This window comes from Pseudonaja textilis, chromosome 3, assembly GCF_049901715.1.
Source record: "Pseudonaja textilis isolate UNSWEBS1 chromosome 3, rPseTex1.2, whole genome shotgun sequence".
Lineage (NCBI taxonomy): Eukaryota > Metazoa > Chordata > Lepidosauria > Squamata > Elapidae > Pseudonaja > Pseudonaja textilis.
Window position 1 is genome coordinate 34,710,069 of NC_141992.1, and position 23,978 is coordinate 34,734,046.

General features: G+C 40.4%; 2 protein-coding genes across 4 annotated transcripts in view; both read right to left on the minus strand.

Annotated features, from left to right (window-relative positions):
- The window catches only part of LOC113434505 (alpha-1,6-mannosyl-glycoprotein 4-beta-N-acetylglucosaminyltransferase-like), a 28,930-nt gene extending 14,179 nt beyond the window's left edge, over positions 1 to 14,751 (minus strand). The window contains exon 1 of one of the 3 annotated variants that reach the window (XM_026697744.2): positions 14,507 to 14,751. The gene's annotated coding sequence lies outside the window, so the exon portion shown is untranslated. Of the gene's footprint in view, positions 1 to 7,257; positions 7,605 to 7,636; positions 10,352 to 14,506 lie in introns of those variants that run through there. The other 2 variants (XM_087929242.1, XM_026697743.2) reach the window with 2 other exon arrangements.
- A 5,341-nt stretch (positions 14,752 to 20,092) lies between these two features.
- LOC148126069 (putative G protein-coupled receptor 139) lies at positions 20,093 to 22,000 on the minus strand. Its single transcript, XM_087928672.1, has 2 exons — positions 21,928 to 22,000; positions 20,093 to 21,021 (listed from the first exon to the last, which is right to left on the minus strand). Exons 1-2 carry the CDS (start codon positions 21,998 to 22,000, stop codon positions 20,093 to 20,095), a joined length of 1,002 nt encoding a protein of 333 aa, XP_087784798.1.
- Positions 22,001 to 23,978: the final 1,978 nt, after the last annotated feature.

Genomic DNA, 23,978 nt, shown 5'->3' on the forward strand with positions numbered 1-23,978 from the left:
GGTGGCTTTATGGAACAGAAAGTTTGCCTCTTAAAAAAAAACAACACAATGATTTAATGTGATGTGATGATTTTCTCTGAGTTTATTAAGGAGGAGCTGCTCATGAAGTATTCGATGCCATTTTCTCTCCTCTTTGCTTCTTTCTACTGCCCAGGCTACCCTGTATCTCCAGCATTCTTTGAATAAAGATTGGAGTTAAAGCAGGAATCTCTAATTCTCACACCAAAACAAGCCACTTTGTAAAGGATACATAGTAGAACCCCCCTAAAAAAGGAAATGAGCAATAACATGATTGCTGACTCACAAAGGTGAAAAAAGAGACTGAGGATTTAAACTTCCTTCTTTAGAAGGAAGGATTCTGAATTGCTATTACAGACAGATGTCTGTGCATTGGCTTCTTAATTTTCTGCAATAAATCTACTATGCTAAATTTCTTAGGAAGAGTTTAATTGTGATAATCTGATATGAAGCCCTGACAGTGGTCATCCATCAGAGTACTAGCCACAGTTCAACTCTTACCTTTTAACCCAGGCAAAGTCAGGAGTTGCTGAAAGTATAAAATTTACAGTACTGTTGCTTGTTAGTATCAAGAAAACTGAGTTAGACCTGAATTACAGGATTTAAACCTGAGGGCCTTTAATCTGAAGAACTTTCAAACAATCCCTATAAATTGGGAGCAATATCATGCTGCTGCACCCCAGATGGTCAAGATTTCAACCTCAGATTCTTATTTAGAAGGATCTTCTTGAACTATAAGCAGCAGGAAGCTGAATTCAGATGACATTTATGTTGACAAGTAGCCTGCAAGCTTATTGGAAAGAGTTACATCCTTCCAATCTAGTGGCCTTTGTGGATATGGCTCAAAGAGGAGGCATCTGATTATTTCAGCTACTTACTACTAATAGTTTGAGAAATTATTTTAAATTAGTACATTACTTCTCCTGTTTGACTGATTTTTATCATATATTAAAAGAACAACATTAGCATCAGCTGCAATAAAGAGAAAGATAAATCACCAAAAGTCTCACTGCCTTAGGCTGTTTCAAACCCTGTTGTATTTTTAAGGTTAAATACATTAATGGTTGGACATCTTCCTATAATCATACTTAAACCTTCATATTTTCCAATAGCTTTTGCCAAAAGCAACATTAAATTGTTGAGAAAAATAATACAATCATAAGAAAAACTTCCATATACCTAATCAAGTAATATCCTTATTATACTGAGTCAACATCATATATTACTTTGCCAAATGCTACATGGATTTGAACATCAGCAGCCTTTTCATCCTTTCTACTGCCAGCCCATTAAATAAAAATATGCAACAAAACATCTCTTAATAGTTTCATGCAGGCACTGGAGAGAGACAAAGCAATGAGCCAACAGCATTGTGTTCTGGATTTAGCCATCCAAAAGGAATAGGCCGAGTACTAAGGGATACTACCATTACTCAGCCCAGGCAGCCTGTTTGAGAAGGATAATGCAGGGAAATGGAAAGGCACTGAAGTTTCTAAGAGGAGCAGCCAAATCTCATCCACCCTGCCTGTTTCCTGATACAACCTATTTCAAGGGCTGGCCAAGGTAGCAACTGTTGAAAGCCAGGCCTTTAGTCAGATTGAAAAGGATTCTTGAAATGGGAATGACTTTTACTTGGTGGAATTGGACTTATACTAAATATACATGTTCAGGTTTATGCTTTGATTAAAAAAAGACCAGAAGGAATAATACACAGAGATTTGCTAAGGCCAAACAAAAACTCTTTCCTCCTGTATATGTCTTAGGCTTCATAGGCGGTTGACGAATTGATCCTTTAGATTTGTTCTGCAGCTTTTTCAAGTAGCTGTTTCAAAAGAACAACTTGGCTCTTGCAATGTTAATTGCTACTTGAGAAGTCCCACAAGACAATTCTTTATTACAGTCCAACATCTTTCATGCTTCATTGCGTAAATAAGACATATTTAAAATCTAACAGAAATATAATAAAAATATCCCGTTTACAAATGAGGCAGAAGTTCCACTAGAACATTCTGATGAATTCTAGAAATGTCATATGTTTCTGCATTGGAAATATTGTAAAGCTGATATATGTTGAGGTCCTCCTGAGATCTGGATGGCCCACACCCTCATGGCATTTTCAGAGGATATCAAAGCCCAGGCCTTGGATGAGGACAACTGAAAAAATGAATGCATTCAATAGTTCTGTCTCTTGTCAGTCTTCAAGGACAGCGACATAATGTTATATTGCTGAATAGCCCACTAGAGAGCATACAGCAGATAGAAATATATGGGATTAGAGATTACTGTAAAATATTCAGACAGTGTCTTAACCTAGCTGGCTGTTGAGTACATAGGTAGTTATGCATCTGGCTAGAACTAATGGGTAAAATTATAATTTCCATCAGTATTTGAAGATGAAAAACTTTACTCTTCTATCAACTCTCAGTAGTTCTGCTTCCAGCATAAGGTATATATCTTGTTGGTTGAAAGAGAGCATTCAGAAATAGACACTCAAATGATGCAAAGTTGGGCTTAGAATAATTGAGCTCCACCTAGCAATTTGACCATAAAAGACTTCAGGGCCATTTGACAATCGTATCTCCTTGTCTATAAAAACAATCTCAGAAGGACTTCCGGTTTGAGCTTCTTCGGCGACAGACCGAAACCTCGTTTCTGCGAGGCTTCGATCCATGCTTGCCGCTGGAGCGCCCCGAGCTGGCTGGTTTTGGGGCTAAGCCACCCCTTAGAGGTGGTGAAGAAGGAGGTGACTGCCTGCAGGGTTCAGGAGAGCCACATCTCTCCTCCTTAGCTGGCTATTACTCCCTTTCCTGAAGGAGGTTGTAGCGGTGGTCAGAAATGGCCACCACAAAGAAGAACTCGACTGGAAAAGAATGTGCAGGAGGAAGATAAGAAGAGAAAGTGTTGGTTGACCAGGTCAAACAGCAAAAGCAACAAAAAAGGTACACTGGAATTGAAACTATTAAAAAAAACAATAACATTGTTCCCTAAGAAGATTTTTAAGCTGCGAAGGAGAGAGAAAAGGGAAAAGATTTGGGTTGTTTTTTTCTCCTTTCCCTATACTGACAGCTAAGAGACTTAAGCAAGAAATTGGAAAAAAATCCACTTTGACATTAATGGGCATTTAATGCTGAAAATAAAAAGGAATAATAAAGATTTCTGGATAATCGAAAGCTTTTGAAAACAGGAAAGGAGAGAAAAAGAATAAAAGGGCAGGATCTGAAAGGAAGGAGACTGCCTGGAATTAAAATGAACTTACAGCAAAATCTCAACAAGACTTCCAAAAGATACATTTTAACTGAAATATTGCAACAAAAACCCCAGGAAGAGAAAGTGGAAAAAGAAATAAGAAGAAATAACTTGGAACTATTTGGATTACTTGATGATTTCTGGATTTTTGGTTATTGTATTTGAATGACTAAAATCAATCGGGTGGTTGTTTAAAACTGTTTAAAATGGCTCCTCCTTTAGAAGAACTGAAAATGGAACTTAAAAAGTACAAAGAAGATGCACAAGAAGGGAGAGGTTCTTTTGGCTTCATATTTCAGGTTTTAGAAATGGAGATTTGGAATTATGAGAAACAACAAGAAATGCCTGTAGAACAAGAAGATTGAGACAAAGAAGAAGCCATCTTTAATGAACAAGTAATCTTAGGTGGGGGAAAAAAAGGAAAGGGGAGAAAGAGAATGGAAAGTTTAAGATTGGGAAAAACAACTCCCCCCAAAATAGAGTGAAAAATAAGTATAAAATCAGAAAGCAACAGAAGAGGGAAATGCAGAAGAGAGAATTAGAAGTAGAGAGACAAGGGGGTAAAAAGGGGAGGGAGAAGAAGAGAGGGAAGAAAGAAAGGAAAAGAAGTTCTAAAGGACAGAAACAAAATATAGAGAAACAGGGCCTATTTAGAGATAATGGGTGAAAATTTAATGGAAAAAGGGATTCTACAAAGGTACATAAGATAGTATTGTTATATTAGAAACAGAAATAATTTTAGAAAATATGAAACAATGTATAATTAAAATGTTTGATAAAATAGTTATTGTAACTTAGTGGAATGCTTGTCAATAAATAAATGTAACAAAATGAATATTTAATGATTTACAAAACATATGTGAAGAGAAATAAGGGAAAAATTAATTATGGAGATTATGTGTGTCTTTAAGGAAGTATGATATTTAATTGGAAAGAAGTCTTGAAGATGTTAAGATTTTAATGATTATTGATAGAACTGAATTGGAATGGAATGAGGGTTTATAATTACATATATTTATAATCTTTTTTTTTAAAGAATATAGTGTGTATTATAAGAATGTACCAGACAGAATTTGATTGGAAGTTATGTATTATGTATTATAGTGAAGGTCATAACCTTAAGGTATATATTGAAGTTTAAATAAAAGTTGAATGGATGTAATTAAAAGATATAAAGGTGTCATACTCCAATTAGTAACTACAGGAGAAAATTTGTTTAATGAGAAAAGATAATATGAAATTGAAACAGAACAGACAAAAGTATAAATATAATGATTTGAATTGAGATGAGATAATCAAAATAAAATTGAGAAAATTGAAAGGGGAAAAACTATATACAAAATGTAGAATAGTATAAGATATGGAATAGAACACAAAAAGGAGCATGGAATTTTGTGTCTGTATAAAGAAGTTCAACCCGGGACCATGCTATTTTCAAAAAAGATGTTTTATTTGTATTTTGTATGTGTGAAAACTCAAATAAAACTTTATTAAAAAAAAAACAATCTCAGGACAAATGTACTAGTCTTCAGGCAGTGAAATCCAGCAGCCAGTCAGCACCTGTTTTTATTTACAACAATTAGTCTGTTCATTGACACTACTGCTTGTATATCCCTAGTTACCATAATCTTCAGCTTTAATTATTCAATTACAGGCTAAGCTCTGAAAGCAATACTGAATCTTCAGGCTCTCCTAAAGCCAAATAGAGAATATGATAGTATCACTAGGTTAAAAAGATTTCCAGTGGGTCTAAAAAGTTGACCATTGGCATTAAACTGCAGGAGATGACCAGGCTGAGCCCAAGGAAGGAGTCAAACAGTCTCAAGCTCCTTTGCACCCACAGGAGATCCAAGTCCAGCCTCACCTTGAATTTTCTTGACTCTTATCTACTGCAAATATACTTTGACCTTTAGTAGTTCAAGTTCTTGTAGAGAGCATTAGCATGCAATAAACTTATATTTATTTTAACTACCTGATTTCCTGTACTTAATATTAACTTTATCTTCAACATTTTATTTTTGAATAACTTTGTCAATTGTGGAGTTCTTACGTTTACTGAACATTTTATTATATTGATGCAAATAAAGTCTGCTTATGCTCCAATCACTTAAAAGTTAAACTGGTTTTACAATAAAGGGGAACAGCAGCGCCAGAATGGTTTCCCTCACATTAACATTTAAGCATTTCAGCTGAAATAAGATTGCTTCTGGAAATTTTAAGCCCTTTCATTTGGTTGATTTCTCGATTTCTGCAGTACATACAGAAAGTCAGTTGGATTGAGAGTTGACTACTAGATTGGGTACAAGCAATTACTGAGGACAAGCATATAAAATTTGGAAAAGAGCTCCCAGAGTTCTACTGGAATATGACATGCAGTTTTGGGGTCCACTGCTTGTTGATATAAGCCAGAATTTGGCTATATCCTTACCTCTGTAGGAAGTTAGCACCCACCCCTCTCCTAGAAAAATGAAATATCCTGGGAAATATTAAAAAGGCAGAATATTTCTTCTAAAAAGAGTAGAAACTCAAGAGCAGAAACTCACCCCAGAAGCAGAAGCTCACCCCCACCTTTGTTAATGGGTGGGCCATTAAGGCCTGGGCCAGAATATTTTGCATAACAAAGATCTCCAGGTAAAGCTATAGCAATTGCCAAAAGCCTTTCAGTGCAGATTCAGCAAGGCCCAACCAAGCCTGGAACTCAGGACAGCCTACAGAGTTGCCCCTGCATGGCCTCATGGGAGTCTGACAACCAATCAGAATACAAGCTCCAATTCAAATCCCAACAAAGGTTATAAAACCCAGGCACTCTTAGCACCTCAGCCTTTTTCTTTTCTTTCCCTTCACCTTGGAGCATGTAATCATCCTTCTTTGGAGCTTCAAGCCATGTGGTCCTGCTGTCCACCATTAAGCAACCTTCCAAACAGCCTCCATATTTCCAGTCTCTTTTCCCCCACTTGGAACTGAACTAGGGGTGGGATACAACAGGGTTAACTACGAGCTTCCCTGCAGGCTGCGAGCCACCCGCCTATAAATCAGCAGCAGCAGCTGCCTGCAGAGAAGCAGACTTTGAAACAGCCTTCTTTTCTTGTTTTTATAACTGCAGCTGTGCCTCGTTCAGCAGCTGAAGTTGAAAAATCAAGAAATAAAGATCAGGAAAGTGCCTGTTTGGGCAGGTGGGCAAAAACATCAGCAGAAACAGAACTGGTTCTATGTCTGCTGCTCTTCAGAGCTACTGGTTCTACAGAGGTGGACAGAACTGGGAGAAACCCATCCCTAAACTGAACCCAGAAGGATATTTCTTCTAATACCTCTGGAGGTATAATTAACTGGCCCTATATACCCAGCCTCTTTTTATCTTTTAAAAGGGATTTTGCACTTCTATTAATTTCCAGAAGCAGTCCAATGGTAGAGAGAGTGGCTTTATGTATCATAAAAGTTCTTCCTGCTCAAATCAACTTGCATATCGGTGTGTTTAACTGCTTCCTTGAGATCGTTTTCTAGTAAGCTCTGTCTGAATAAGCTTCTCAAAATGAGCCACCACAGAAGCATCAATGTCACTATCAGGACGGAGCTCTATCCCCAAGCACTTGATCAGACTCAATGACACCTGTCAACATTCAGAGTCAACAGTAGATCCTGGCAACAAGCAAGCCCCCTGGATGGACTTTGTTAACAGGTCCACTGAAACCATATAAATCAAGGCAGCTGGACATCTCTGCCAAGCAACAGCTACTTGCTCTTGCAATCCTTAAATGTGTAAATAAGCATGCGTCAGAAAAGTAACTCTGATGAGCTAGGCTCCCAGATGAAAGCTTAAACAATTCGTGATAAACAAACGCTCTGCCCCCACAGCAGGTATTTTTAACTCTGAGAGAGCAACTGTTGAAGGGAAGCTAACGTATTTAGAAACAGGTCGTATATTTTGGAGCTTTTCCGAGGTTTTGGAAAAGTAGTAGAGCTGGGAAACCTAAAATAGTTCAAATGACCACTTACTTGGAGAAACCGCTACTGAATTTAGTTAACTTCCCTCAGCACAAACCGGAGCGCCGCATCCATCCGTCCCGCTTCGCGCAATGAGCAATCCGAAAAGAGGCGGCTTCCTCAGCACCCTTTCGGGAAACTTCCCAGCAACTCCACCTCAAACCCTTTGCTCCCGACAGAAGAAAACGCTCCTCCGGTCTTTTGTTTAAGGAGCCGAACCCCGACGCAAGCTGACCTTTGTCCGAGAAACGCAGACCTCGCCTTAACGCGCCTCCCTTTAATTGGATGCTATCTCAACACAGACACGTGCCCGGAGCTTGGAAGAGAAAATAGCGAAAAGGCCCGCGAGATTTATGGGCACTTCGGGGGGCAGAATAGAGAGCGGCCTAACCTGCCTCGCGGTCAGCAACTGTGGGCGAATCTCGGGATCGAAACGGCCGTCTCTTCCGAGCCCAGCCTTAGTTTCCTAGTTAAGCCGTCATGCCCACGCCGATTGCTCAGCCGCGACGCAGCAGTTCTCTTTCCGCCGGTCGGTCTCTCTCTCTTTCCCTTTCCTTGAACTCCAGCCTCCGAGGGAAACGCCGAACTTCGCCTTCTCATTCACTTCGTCCTCGGCGAGAGACCGAGAGGGCGACTTCCACTTTAGCCTTGGCCGTTTCCCGCGGCGCGCAGCCCACCAGAGCGGGCTATAATCCACTTAGGGAACGTTTGAAGGGAAACGTTCCCGTTGGCGAAACCTCCGCGCGCAGCCTTGCCCGGCCTGACGAAAAAGAAAAAGCTCGATCGAAACGCGGCACCCAGTTTCGAGGCTCCCCCGCGTTCCGCCGCTTCTTCTTGCTTTGATTGAGACATCCCCGCAGCTCGTTCAGCTCCGCCCGCCTGTGGGCCCACTTCGCTCCGGCACCAGACTCCGGCTCCTCTTGCCTCTCCGCCAACTTTAGAGCAGCTTTTCCAACAGGCTTCCAGAGCGGTTACTAAAAGAGCAGCCCCACTGATGACTGTTTCTTCTCCCTCTTTCCTCGAATGTGTGGGGAAAGGCGGTGGGGCTATTCCTTCCTAAGGAGCCTTCTGACCAGTCTCGCTGCTGCCTCTCCTGTGACACTGAACTATCTCCCAGAAGTTGCGTCTCTCCCGCCCCCAGAGCTCTTCGCTCATCTCCCCCCACTCCACCAAGCTCTCGCATTTGCTCCAAAGACTTCCTGGGGGGAGCTATAGAATATGAAACCCTCCCACCCAGGAAGTGTCCCCCCCCCACCGTTTATTCAGCTTCTCACTCCAGCCTGCAACTTTTGAGATTTCTGCTTGGTAGTTCCCATTTCATGACTAACTGGTACATTTGGCAGTCAAAGGGATAAAGATGTCTGAAGTGCTGGTGAATGCAGGTGTAGCTCTGATTGACAACTCCTGTAATTATACTCATGTTTAACTGGAATTGGACAACAGGTTCCAGAGTGCCTTTTCCCCTTTACATATTTTTGTTTGAGCCTGATTTTCCATGATGTGTTTACCCAAGGTTTGGGATTAGTAATAGCAATAGTGAAGCACACGATCACTGAACTGGTTACACCGGTTGTATCACACCACTGAATGTATGTCGTTTGAACATATAACATAACATCTGAATTAGAAAAAATAAGGACATTGCTATCTCTGAACAGATTAATTCTGCAGAAAGGATACTGGGACAGTGCATTATGTCAAAGAATGCACATATTTTTTAGAACAGGGGTGTCAAACAAGGCCTGTGAGCCGGATGCAGTGCACGATGTGGTAAGATCCAGGCTGTGGGGCTGTCCTGGAAAATATAAGGGGCTGGCCCACATCACTTTGGCCCGGCCTACCCAATGCAAAGAGGAAACATTGGGCCAGTGTGGCTTTGGCCCAGTCTACCTAATGCAAAGAGGAAACATGCCAGCAGTTTAGGGAGTGGTGTCAAGCTGGCCATGCACACCCAGTCAGCCACACCCAGTAACTGGCATCAAGCTGGCCATGCCCACCCAGTTGGCCACACCTGCCCAACCGCCCAAGGTGAACCACAGTCCAGTGAAGTTGAATTTGACACCCCTGCTTTAGAATGTATTTAAAAGGCTAGCTATTTATCTGTCTAACTTTAGGGATTCATGCCTGGTGAGTGGCCCTTATGATGATGATTTTTCTATAGCAGCGGGACAACTGTTTGAAGTTCTTTAGGAGAAACAGATTTAGAGACAACTGATATTTAAAGCCATGCAGATTAATGTGATGAGAATTGCTCCATATTTAAAATAACCTTTTCCAACAAGACAAGATTTTTGTGTTTGGAATGGATTGGGAGTTCTAGTTATTATTCTAAAATATCTGGAGAAAACCAGATTGGGAAAACAATTTTTCAACAATCAGGAAAAAACATTCATAAAGTGATGCAGAGCTTGGCAGAAGCAAGATAACTATGACACTTATTAACAATATTACTGAGTACCAACCTCTGATGTTTGCCCAAGTTTGTGACATTTCAAGTGCCACTGGCTGGTATGACAGGAAAAAGAAAGAGAGATTTGCACAATTTATCTCAGTGAGAAAATGTCATTTTTGAATGCCTTTTCCCTGCTATAATAATCCTGCTAGCAAGAATAGTATCCTGTAACAATGGGATAAAACTGTAAATTGAATGACAATTGAATAATAATGGAAGAGAATAAATGTAGCTCAGAGTTGAACCGTTAACTCCTTGGTGTTCTCTGGGTGAGCAAATCCCATTCATTAAACTGATGTTACACTGAGAGCCCCCAGGACTCCACAACTGTTTTTATAAATAGGTTTGAGTGTTATGTTTGGTAGGCACATTAAAGCTGGAATACAAAGTAACTAATGTTGCATTTTATTGCACATAAAGTTGCATAGCTAAAAAGTTCTTAATTCAGTTGACACTATGAATCTAAACTGACATCCCTACCTTTGTTGTACGGTAATTGGAGGAATCTACAAGATTGGACACATTGTTAACATCTGCCTCCCTTTTTATATGCATGTGATATCACAATACCTGCACACAGGGGTGGAGCTTGCATTGTGACACTGCTGTTATAATTCCCCCCCTCTCCTTTGTAATTTTTTTCAATAATAAAAAGGCTGAAGAAAAAGCTTCTATTTCTAAGATATTATATTTGATAAGGAAACTATTCATGTAAGAGTTGATGTTCTTTCCTTGATGCGCCAAGGAAGGTTGTTCAGAGAAACCTCATCTCCTACTTTTGGGGCATTGCTATTGTAATACTTGGTCAGATTTTATATGTAGAATATATCTGAAGTGGTATCACTGTATACACCAGAGTATGTATTCTTTTGTGATTCAATAAATGTATCTGAAGTTTGAATAGCATGCCATGGATCACACTTTTAAAGTAGATTTACAAGAAATAGGAGGAACAGGATACAACTAAATATAACTTAAATTGAACAATAGAATCCTAGGGCTGGGAGGGACCTTGGAGGCAGGGGTGGGATTCTACCAGTTCGCACCTATTCACTAGACCGGATTGTTAACATTCTAAGCAGTTTGGAGAACTGGTTGTTAGAAGAAATATCCTTTTGTTTTTTTCTACTTTACTGGCCTAATCCTGTGCCTCTCCGTTAACCCTTATTACATTCTTGGCAGGACTAGACTTCCTGTCTCAGGAATGTCTCTGGAGTTTTTTCCTCCTCCTTTGCTGGTACTTTGCTTGTGTGGAGTGACCATTCAAAGTTACAATGGCACTGAATAAAGTGACTTATGACCATTTTTCACATTTACGACTGTTGCAGCATCCCCACAGTCATGAGAGGCCAGGCGAGGAGATGCCTGCCTCAATGTGAGTGATATTGAGTTGGCCACACCCAACCAATAACATCACCACCAAGCCACGCCCACCAACTTAGCCATGCCCAAAGAACCAGTTGTTAAAAAATCTGAATCCCACCCCTGCTTGGAGGTCTTCTGGACTAACCCCCCTGCCTATGGCGGGTGCCCTTTATATCATCCCAGACAAACAGTTCTCCAATATTTTCTTAGAAACCTCACTGATGGTGCACCCACAACTCCAGGACCCAAGCTGTTATAATATAAATTGAATTTATATTACAGTAAATTCTGCTTTTAGAGTGATTCATCTGAGTTACTTAGAAACTAGAAAATTGAGAGAAAATTCATATGAAATAATTAAAAAGAACACACAAAACATCAGTGATTGGCAGTCCGCTGTAGCCTCTTGCCATTTTATCCACTTTCACATGATGTACTGTAGTTGCTAGGATAATTGAAAGAGGCTATTTATGTGAAAGCACACAATGAAATGGATGAGATTATTAAGTAACCCCAGGAAAGGCGTCATACTAGAATAAAAAGTCCCAAAGTATTACAAAAGAGATGTTTTACCAACTCAAATCACCCCTAGTATCGTGTTTTGTAAACTAGCCTGATTTTCAAAAACTTTAAACATGTTTTTTCCCACCTCATCAGAAGAAGTCTTGAAAGTATCACATTGGATTATATAGTAAATATGCACAATGCCATACTAGTGAATAGGCTTAGACTTGTGGTGCTAACAGCCAAATCTCTCTGTTCACATAACACACTTAATTTGATCAGATGATCAAATACTGGAATTAGTACAAATACTAAACTTACTTCATGTTAATACCATTTCCCCCAAAATATGACCTACCCTGAAAGTATGCCCTAGCTTGATTTTTACACATGCGTCCAATATAAGCCTCATCCCCAAAATAAGCCCTAATTAAGATCCCGCCCACTCCAGGGTGCACAGGTCAAAATTAAGCTAGGGTGGGGATGAGGTGTACGTGGAGCTGGCCTACTACTTACCTTTGGACAGTTGCAGCCAGGCCTTGCACATCCCGACACCTGCCTTGCCAGCCCATTTCTTCTGCAGCTGGCAAGGCTGGCAAGGCTTTCCTGAAGGCCCCTGTAGCTGATAACAAAACTCCGGATCGATCTGGAGCTCTGTTATTGGCTGCAGAGGCCTCCAGGAAAGCCTTGCAGGCTGCAGAAGAAGAACTTTCTGAAGGCCTCTGACAGCAAGAAGGAGGCCGGGGGTGACACATGTAAGTGAGGTTAGCCAGTGGATGACATCCCCCGAAATAAGACCTAGTGCCTTTTTTGTGGCAAAAAATATATAAGACAGGGTTTTATTTTCGGGGAAGCGTGGTATTGGTTCTATTTTTTTCTGACCAAAATCTGATTAGCTTGATTCCTTATATGTTGAGCAACCTGGATGTGGATTAATTCAATAAGCTGGTTAAACACAGTCATTGCATACCATAGTGCCATGTTGGTGAATCTATGCCATGCGTGCCGGAAGTGGCACGCAGAGCCATTTTCCCCGGCACGTGAGAGGTTGCCCAGAAGAGCCCCCACTGCACATGTGCACATGCACTGCCATCCGACAGCTGATTGACAGGTATCTTGCGTGCATGCACAGAGGGCAGAGGGGGATGCACGTGGAACGTGAGGAGGGAGTCACGCGCAGATGCGTGACACATGAGGGGGGTCATGTATGCATGCGCAGGGGGTGTGGGTGCCCCCAGCATGCATTGCCTTCTGGGTGCTGGCACATGAGTGTGCGCAAGTGGGTGTGCACACAATTATTGGCACGGAAGCTGAAAAAGGTTCGCCACCACGGCCATAGTGCTTCAGGGCATAATTCCATCCTCCACTCCACACACTGCTAGGCAAGAAGGTTGTCTGATGATGTTTGGCTCAAAACATCAACAAGGAGTTTTCTACTGGGTTACCAACATTCAAATTCAAACCGAGAAAGATTTTACATAGTAACAGATTGTGCATATAATGTAAATTAAAAGAAGAGCCAAGGTGGAACAGTGGTTAGAATGGCAGGCTACTTCTGCTGACTGCTGTTGCAAACAGTTGGGCAGTTTGATTCTCACTGGCTCAAGGTTGACTCAGCCTTCCATCCTTCCAAGGTCGGTAAAATGAGGACCCAGTTGGGGACAATAGGCTGACTCTGTAAACCACTTAGAGAGGGCTGTAAAACACCGTGAAGCGGTATATAAATCTAAGTGCTATTGCTATAATGTAGCTTATTTTTCTCGTGGTTATATTCAGATCTATCCCAAGAAGAACCCAAATCTTGAACATAAGTTGCTTGTTTATGAATGTGGCCATTATAAACATATATTCTAAATGTATTTGAAATACATAAAATATTCAGGAGTACTCTTCTTCATCAACAATCAAGATATAAAAACTGCTGCTACTTCTAGTGGCAGGAGCATCTGAGAATTGATATGACCATTTTTCTGTGACACAATATTATAAAGAATAAAATTCAAACTGTTGATACACAAGAAGGTAGTTATTAGAAAAATCCAAGCCTCCACATATGTCATTGTTTCTTTGTCTACTCTGGAAAGTGAGTTTATATGATGTAGGGCAACAGCTACTATCATGTTGCTTGCAGTTACAAAATGTCTCAGTTCTACCATATGGCTGCCAAAACAGGAAACTGCAGTCTGGGGACAAAACCCAGGGAGAATGTCTTTGTTCCCCTGGGCCTTAATTAATTAAGCTCTCCCTGTAATCAGATACAAGGTAAAGACAACCTACAGATTCCTTAAACTCTGCAGCAGTAACTTTCTCCTTGTATATGCCTACTACATGAAGTATTTTCCACATTAAATGCTATAACTTACATAGTTACATGTAAACAGGTAATCCAAATCATTTTATTATACTGCTATCCATATGCCAATATAGATAGGCATGTAAATGACTTAATTATAACTACACTTGCAGATGATGAATGCAACACTGTATTTTATATTGATCTTATGGTACTCACAATTATTGGATCATCATGGCCAGAGAAAAGAGTTGCAAAGAAGAAACTCAGCTCATTATCTTAAACACTTTGATACCAACTTAATTTCTTTTCTTTGGAATCATGCTTGAATCCCTAGCTTTGGCAGAAAGTAAACTTTTCAAGGTGTGGAGCTTCTTGGTTCCCCATATAGCTCCTTCTCCACAAACTAACCTTTCCCACCTTGGTGTCTTTTGGAAGTAATAATGGTCATGCTAGCTGGGAGTGAATGCCACAATCTCAATATACCTGGAGTACTCCCAGGTTAGAGAGGCATGGTGGACTAACCCTAGCCCTCCCGATAGGAGTTTGAGTCCCGAGTTATTTCTTCCTCTCACCATATCGTTTTGGGTTCTAGCTCCCTTGCTATACTACACCAGACCAATTTCAGAAGGAAAAGAGACACTTACACACTCAACTTTGGGTGGTGCTGGGAACATTGACAATTGTGGCTCAGCTGCCTTCAAAAAATACTTCAGTCTTCAGTACAAGAGGTGTGGGAGTTGGCAGTGAGTCTCTGTAAGAAGTAGTCTCATATTGCAGCCTCAGAGGTGCTCAGTTCCTTTGGCTAACAAAAGAAGTCAGTCAACCTGAGCAGAGGAGCGGAAGGCGTAACTGTGGGGCTGCGCAGCTAGAGATCCTCCTTAATCAGACTATAGTTGCGCCTTCCCCCCTCTTCCCTACTCCTGACAGCCTCCACAGGCTGTCGCCAGGCATCCAGGAAGTTGGACCAATATTTAAAAAAGGGGACAAACAGGACTGAAATATTGGGTGAATTTGCCACAATCCTGCTAAAATTAAGAAAAAGAGAACGATTTTAAGTATCTCCTTGTTTTACAAGTGTGACCTCTAGGAGTGCTTTGTTGCAGGAAAGTGAAATATTTGAATTTGGTCCAAGAAACCATATTGACAGTTGAAGTGAATAGCAGAACCTTTTTTTAAAATATGGAAAATATTTCCTATGCTACCATAAGTGTAGTTATGGAATTAGCATGCATATCTGTTAGCTATCATCTTTGACTAATATTTATTGTAAAAGCTCCACTTCCAGGCTTGTCTCTTCTGCAGCATTAACAATGCAAGATGAGAAGGCAAAGGAAATTGCAAAACCTCTGTTAAGATGCCTGTTCTTGGAAATCAGAAATCAGATAATGAATTACTGTGACACAGGAAATTAAATGTATACAGAACTGGTTACACAAACATATTTTTCTCTAATACAAGTTTATTCGGCATTAATAAAATATGTTAGAGATGTTTAATTTTACTGAAGCAAACAAACTGGCAAATAAAACCTTATTTTATCTTTTTAAAAATCTGCTCTGACTTTCACTGCCAGGATTTAGTCATTTAGTTCGTTACTGTGGCTCTAAGTTCAGGGAAACAAAAAGAGTAACTTGGAGGCTGCATTCAGTCTGCCAGTATATAATTTGCTCCTCTCAAACTGTGGGCTGTGGGAGGTCATAAATCTCAATATGCCTTACCAAGCTTGGTGCAAATTATACCAATGGAACTTTCCACCTACACTTCACGTAAGACTATGATTTCATATAGATTTCATGATTTCAGCATCAAGTCAGCTTAATCGTTTATTTTGTAATGGTCTAATACAGGCTATCCTTGACTTCTTATCACTCAATTAACAACAATTTTGTGCTGAAAAAAGTGACTTACAACCAGTTCTCACACTTACGACTATTGCAGCATCAACTTGCATCTATTTACAACAATTGCAGTGTTCTGAGATCATGTGATTATCAGTTGTGGCTTTCCCAGTTGGCTTCTGACAAGCAAAGTCAATAAGGAAGCTGGGTTTCCTTAATGACTGTGATAAAATTTTTGTAAAATTGGGCACAGTCACATGATGGACACACTTAACAATTACGATGGAACTTAACAACTACTTAGCGATGGAGGTTTGGGTCCAAATTGTGATTGTAAGTTGGGGATTATCTGTACCCAACAGATCTACAGATTGCAGGCTGATAGCCCAGCAACTTTTCCTCCACATAGACACCATTTCTTTTCTTCCCCGGATTTGAGATAAATTCCCTGTTTCAGGGCTGGGAAGATAAATCATTGATTTATAGACTGCTCAAGACAGAAGATAAGATGTTGTTGCAAAAAAGGTACTTTTGGAATAAAGTTCCTTCCTTCTATGTGAAAAAATATTTTTTTCAAATGTAGAAAAAGGTTCCAGTTTTAGTAAGAATTAATATAAGAAATTTATATTGTCTTAGTCACAAAAAACAGCCTAGAAAACAAACACAGGCGCTACAGGAAGAGGTTTCGTGGTAACCAAAGCAGAACTAGATTTTGTAATAACTTTGTACCATTTAGTATCAACCCTGTTAACTCTCAATACTCTTTTTTCCACAATGTATCCAAAACAGACTGTGATTAATGTATATGTGTATATAATACATATACATACATACATATATATGTTATATGTGTATGGTTACTTATATATTCTATATGTATATGGGTACATATATGTTGTCTGATGCCTGCTCTGATGTTGTTGGAATTTCATTTTTAATGTGTGCCAGGGTGTTGGAATAAATATCCATCTGGGTAGAAAGACACTGGAAATATGGAGATTGCTTGGAAAGATAGTTTTAATGGTGGCTCTCCTCTTTTAGGAGAGGGGTGGGTACTAACTTCCTACAAGCCCTCATTTTTTCCCCAAAACATGTGAGTGTTTTGACAAAAGTTTAAAAGGTGATCAGATTAGGGAGACTTGATGGGTGCTTTTAATTTTTCTGATGCAGAGGGGAGGCATTGATAAAAAGGCAACAGAAAAGGATTCATTCAATAGCTCCCAAAAGCTTTCAACCATGAAGGTCTAGCGGCCTGGGAAAAGTTCTGGAATTATTTTTTTTACAATATCCAATTTTTCATGCCAATTAATTTTCAGATGTTTGATGTACTTTTTTGTGAGCTTACAGTCAGGTTGTAAGCACAAGCCCCTATATTCTTCACAGCCATGGTTTGCCTTTAAATTGCAGGCTGCCCATTTCCAAGGTTATGGTTACTGAACCTGCCCTAGCTCTTAGCTTCCAGGATTTGTGAGGCCAAAATGAGGTTAGCCAGTGTGCAATCCAGGCTATTTAGTATTTTTAAAATTACACACAATGAGCCCTGGGACTCGTCAGGAGACAACAAGTGCAACATATCCTCCTGTGCAGCATAATTTGTAAGTCACAGTCAGGGCTTGGGGTTTGGAGATCTCTTTTCTGCTATCTCTTCAAGTGAGGGGATTGCCTGGAATTAGCAAGGAGATATGACTGCTTGGGCCTTAATGCTAAAGAGCAGAAAAAACAAAAACAAAAAACACATTAAAAAAAGGAAGCTAGGAGCAGCTTTGTGTGGAGGTAGGTGAAGGGGGTAACCTCTGTCTTTCTGAATGAGGTGTCTCTGTGTGTGCTTGTGTATGCAGCTAGTTTTACAATACAGACAATACAAGCATGCTGGACAATTTTCCCTCCCACCAGACAGAAGTCCAAGGTGTTAAGAACTTGCTGGGCCAGCCACTCAAATACAATCCTTACATGAGTACATTAGACTGATTACAATATAAATGATACAAGAATGAAAACATTACAATGAATTTCACATTACAATGAATTTCCCCCCTTCCCCCCATAATCTTTCTAACTGTCTTCTGGGGATTGAAAAGAGTCTTTTAGCCTTTTACTGGTCCATCTCAGGGTCTTTTCCAGGGGTGGGATTCTACAGGTTCGCACCTATTTGCTAGAACTGGTTGTTAACATTCTAAGCATTTTGGAGAACTGGTTGTTAGAAGAAATTACTGGCCTAATCCTGTAAGGAAAACAGGAAGAAAACATTCTGGTGTTGCTTACAGAAACTGCCTCTCCATTAACCCTTATTACATTCTTGGCAGGACTAGACTTCATGTCACAGGAACGTCTCTGGAGTTTTTTCCCCCTCCTTTGCTGGTACTTTGCTTGTGTGGAATGACTATTCAAAGTTACAATGGCACTGAATAAAGTGACTTATGACCATTTTTCACACTTACGACTGTTGCAGCATCCCCACAGTCATGAGAGGCCAGGCGAGGAGATGCCTGCCTCAATGTGAGTGATGTTGAGTTGGCCACACCCAGCCAGTCACATGACCACAAAGCCATGCCCACCAACTAAGCCATGCCCACAGAACCAGTTGTTAAAAAATTTGAATCCCACCCCTGGTCTTTTCCTTCATGTCTCTAGGTGGTATAGGCTTGGCCTGGTGGTATGGGTGGTCAGCCAGGCTTGCGAAGGTCTGCCCCACTCTGGTTGCTGTAATGACTTTCAATGGAGGCTTGATCCAAACCCAGTTACTGGCTCCAATGGATGGAATGTCTTGGATTCCCTTTACAAAGTATGTGCACTCACTTCCGAGGGAATTTTCCGGCCACGGTTTTCAGACTGGGGGAAAAATGGTTTGTGAGGACTTACTATCCCCAAAAAAGACAGTCTGGGAGAACTTTCTGTGTCCCCACAGAAAGTACTGGCACTCCTCTTCTGGCTCAGGTTCTTGGATTTGGAACAGCTCAAATCCAGGAGGACTTGCTGCTCTTTGCAGGCAAGTATTGGTGCTCCTATTACTTCACAACTTCCTAATTACCTAAATTCACAATTACCTAAAATCCTGGGGTTTGTTTTTGGGATACACTGAATAAAAAACAACAACAAAAACTTTCTTTCTCCATTCAATCATAACCCGTTTGGCTTTTCCCTCTTATATACAGAAGGTCCCACACTCTGATGGCCTCCCCTTGCTTTCCCAATCCTGTTGCTCAGTGCTCAGTGCTAGCAACAGGCAGGGGTGAAGCCAGAGGTCTAACAGGGTAATGAGATCCAGCTGCTGTCCAAGGGTGAAGCCACCCTCTCAAACACACACTCTTCCTCTTTCCATAACAAAAGGTCCTGTGCTCTGGCAAACCCCCCATGCTCTCCAGACTCTTGGTCTTTCTGTGGTTAGGAAATGCACAGAGGAAGCAAGATCCAGTTGGGTTTGGGAGAAGGGCCCTCTCACTCACACACATGCAGGCATACACATACTTCCCATGGTTTCAATTTAGAATTTAGAGGTGCTCATTTTCCTAACAAGCAGCCTTTGAACTCAACACTCAGAACCCCTTTAAAACCTGTTTTCCAAATGGCCAAGGTCCAGGAAAATTCACCCACAAACTCAATGGGTCTGCTTGCAAGCAAGGGAATCTTACCTCAGCCTGGTCCATTGGTTAGGTTAGCTTGGAGTCCCATCTGGGGTGCCAAATTGTTGGAGGAATTATCCTTCTGGGTTCAGTTCCAAGTGGGGAAAAAGACACTGGTAACATGGAGGCTGTTTGGAAAGATGGTTTAATGGTGGACAAGACGGCATAGCTTGGAGCTTCAAAGTGAAAAGGATGATCACATGCTTCAAGATGTTGGGTGAAAGAAAAGAAGGAGAAGGGCTGATATGCTGAGAGTCCCTGGGTTTTATACCCTCTGTTGGGATTTGAATTTGAACTTGTATTCTGATTGGTTGTCAGACTCCCATTGGGCCATGCAGGGGCAGCTCTGTAGGCTGTCCTGAGTCCCAGGCTTGGTTGAGCCTTGCTGGATGATGATGTAGTGGCCAATTCCTATTATAACTCTACCTGGAGTAGATCTTTGTTATGTAAAATAGACTGGCCTAGGCCAGAGTAATGGTCCATTAGCAAAGATGGGGGTGAGCTTCTGCTTCTGAGGTGAGTTTCTGCTTCTGAGTTTTTACGTTTTTAGAGGAAATATTCTGCCTTTTTAATATTTCCTAGGATATTTCATTTTTCTAGGAGAGGGGTGGGTGCTAACTTCCTCACAGAATGATGGCAAAATTTATGGAATTTAATGCTGAATTAGCAGCTTTATCATCATTAAAAGGGAATAGTCCAGCATTTCTGCAAGTGAAACACCATAAACTTCCAGTGTTTTGTAGCTCAACCAAATAGTACCACTTCTGCCTATCTAACTCAATACTGAAAGTACATTCATTGGATGCTCTCTTTTTGTTGGCCAGTAACATAGAATACCCTGCAAGTATCGGATCAGCTCCTTTCGGAAAGCAGGCTGGGTACAAGCATACAGATACATATTGATAGCAGTGTTAGTCATTTCCAGCATGGTACCAATATCTGTTACAACATTAATGGTCTTAGAATAATCTTGCCTATCTATGTCATAGTAGGAGGTTTTTATGATTATTTGAGTCACAAACCTGGGGGTGCAGAGACAGGCATATGTCATTGAAACCATAACCAAAAGGATGATTGATTTCTTCCAGTTACGAAAATGAGTTGCAGGAGTGGTTCTGCGCAAGACTGCCCAAGTGACACTGTGTACTTTGTTATTGTGGATTATCTGCCTTAGAATGAGGCTGTTTAAGGTAAAGATAATGATGTATGGAATAATATAGATCACAGAAGTCTGGAACCAGACAAGTCCTTTCACATATGCACTGGGGAGTTCAGGGTTATATTTGCAAATGACATGTCCTGTACCATTCTCCATTTCTGAATAGTTAGACCAGTAGTGGGGGATGGCCACAGTATAACAGCAAACATGAATCACAACAATAACACGAAGTATTTTTCTGGGAGAAGAGATTTTCATTCTGAGCTTGGTATTGTTGATTGCAATGAAACGCTCAATGGTGAAAGAAACCATCATCCAGACAGAAGTGTTAACTGCACCATAGTTGAACACATCCCGCAAGGTGCACCAAGGATCTCTGTACCAGAATGGACTTATGCAAAAGCATTCTACAATTATCTCAATGCCAACCACAAGAATAAGGACCACTGTGTCAGCCAATGACATAGCCATGAGAAGGTAGCGACTGGAGGTGGAAATAAAACAGTTTCTTTGACTGAAGATCACTAACGTCATAATGTTTGCTGAAAAATAAAATAAGAACATATAAAAGTGTTTATTCTCCAAGTGTCTACTTAAGTTCAGTTCCAGCATGCCATATTCCTCTCCCATGTGGAAGTTGTGCTACTAAAGTTCCATCGTTCCTTATTCATTGGGTATATTCCTATTCCATTAGCTCACTCGGTTATCAAAAGCCTTGTCACAGTCAAGATTAGTGCAAATGAGTTAAACTACTACTGGACTGTTCTCAAAATCTTCCAGAACAAAATGCCAAAAATCCTTCCTTTTTTAACCATGATATTCTTATCAAAAAGCTAATTTTTGATACCTGCTTGCATTGTGTTGCAAGATAAATAATTAACCATGGGCTTTTCTGCCAATACATGCAAGATCACACAATCCAAATTACAATAAAAAAGATCAAAACAGAATTTTCAAGTGCTCAATAATTTCTTGCAGAAATTTGTTATCGGCAACTGGAAATATTGATTCTAGTAAGGATCAGAATTCAACTCTTCCACTCCTTTTCTCTTTAAAAGATACTCATGACATTATCATTACAGAATATTTGATGTAAACTTAGAATGCAGTTTACATAATTAAACTGAAAATAGTCAGTGAACATACAGATTGAATTCCAAATTGGAATCAAAGTATATTGCAATTTATAGGTAACTATTCTGGCTGTTCAGGATCCAAAAATAAGGAATTTCTTTCACAGGAGCTTTCTGTGGACAGGAATAAAACTCCTGTTTTATTCCCGTTCTCTTTTCTTCCCTAGATCATCCGTCCCAACTCTTCCCTAGATCATGTGTCCCAACTCATGCCCTCCCAATATTGATTGTGCATTAATTTGCACCCTGTTGATAGTACCTTGAACATCACTCTCAATTTTGCAGCCTTCAACTCCTGCTGTTTCCCCTACTTACATGGAATGCCAATTATGGCTAGAAGAGGGTAGAACACTTTCTTCAGTGTTGTAATCCAATAATTTGGCTTCATTCTAAAATCTAGTCCTCTTTTACAAGTGCCGACAGCACCAACCTGTCTTCTGTTATGAGAGGATAGTTGTCTGGTTATCTTCCATCTATTATGCCTAGATAAACACTGGATTTATTATAGCATCTACAAGTCACTGGTAAATTATTATCTAGGTGCAGATGAGATTATGCTGTGAGAAAATTACCTGTGAACATAAACTTAAATAATAGAAAGGAACACTTGCATTGTTTAATTTTAATTACCTGAATTGCATCTAATTATAGAACTAGTACTTCCTTATTTAATAAAAATGTTATTTCCCCTCCCCAAAGTTTATTAATTTAAGAATGGCAAAATCCACTAACTTAAAATATGAAGAAATAATATATAAAATACTAGTATAGATACAATCCTATACTAGTATTTCTTTAAAGTTTGGTATAGGAGAGCCAGTTTGGTATAGTGCAGGGGTGTCAAATTCGATTTCATTGAGGGCCGCATCAAACCTCAGGGGGGCTGGGGTGGGCATGGCCAGCTTGACATCACTCCTCAAGGATCCGTTTTCAGCCATGATGTCCTCCTGCAGCCCTCTGCCAGCGAAAACAGAGCGCAGGGAGGCTGCACGTGGCCCACTAGGGCTCTGTTCTTGGCTGCAACAGCCTCCTGCAGCCCTCTGCCAGCAAAAACAGACACCCTGGGCTCTGTTTTTGCTGGCAGAAGGCTGCAGGAGGCCATTGTGGCTGGAAACGGAGCCCGGGAGGGTGACGTGAGGTGCTGTTTTTGCTGGCAGAGGCACTGCAGGCTGGTTCTTTGCTGTTTCCAGGGCAGCTCTGTGGGCCAGATCTAAGCCTTAAGTTTGACACCCCTGGTATAGTGGAAGAGGATTAGGAACCCTGAAATCATGAGTTCTAGTCTTGCCTTAGGCAGGAAGTAAGATGGGTGACTTTGGGCCAGTCACTCTTTCTCAACCCTAGTAAGGTAATAGTAGCAAGATAACACAGTGTAAGATCTATAAATGAACGTAACTGGAGAACAATACTAATATTCATGAGGTAATGGTTAATAGGAGAAAGTGAAAAATATTAAATGTGGAACTTGCTTATGAAAGAGATAGCTAGATCATCAGTCACATTGCTGCTTTCTAAATTAGCTTGACAGCCAAATAAAGCTGACTGATTTTGGCAGTTTTTGCAATGTAATATTAAAGATCCTGTAAACTCTTAGGATGACATCAGCTATTCTCCTAGAAGATACTGCTGATGCATTGTTGGGTAAATCAACAGCTTTGCTTCTAGTCATATACTTCTGCGTAGCCACTTCCATGTTATCAAATGATGTATTTTTTTGGATCACTTTGATCTCTTAGACATAAAACCAATCTGTCTTTTTTACTACAAAGAAAATTAAAGAATAGTGGATACACTGACTGGTTGACACCAGTAAAGAAGAATATTTGTAACTCAGAATTGAAATGAGGGGGTCCTTGGTGCTCTCTGAGCTTGATTATTTTCTTGCAGACATTTCATTACCCCAACTAGGTAACATCATCAGTGCTAGTGATGTTACCTAGAACAGGTTAGGGGAAAAAAATCTAGATTAGATTGTAAGGTTTTTTGAGAATCTAATAAATCCAATGAAACTCTGAACACGAGGCTACTGATAATCAGCTTTATTTTCTGATCAGAAAGCAAAAACTGGGCAACTTTTCAGTGTCCCACCTTAAACAGCAAGGCAGAAAGAAAGAAAAGCAGGCGCGCACAAAAACTTTTTCTTGAACTTTTATAGATTACACAGCTAGCAAAGACCGTCATTGCTATGGAAACATTATTTCATATCAAGCAAAGCTCATGAAATTTTCTCAGTGCCTCTACAAACAAAGGGACCTTACTTAGGTGGATTGGAAAGAAATACATTTTAGCTCAAAGCTTTGTTTCTCACATTTTAAGTTACTGGGAAGAAGACATTCTGAGTTAGTTACAAGCAGATAGATGCATTTTGC

What these genes read in the sequence shown, in the direction of transcription:
- LOC148126069 (XM_087928672.1), bottom strand. Translation starts at nt 22,000, where the DNA reads ATGAAGCCAAATTATTGGATTACAACACTGAAGAAAGTGTTCTACCCT. An exon ending in AGCCATAATTGGCATTCCAT is followed by an intron (nt 21,022 to 21,927) that starts GTAAGTAGGGGA and finishes TTTATTTTTCAG; the next exon opens with CAAACATTATGACGTTAGTG.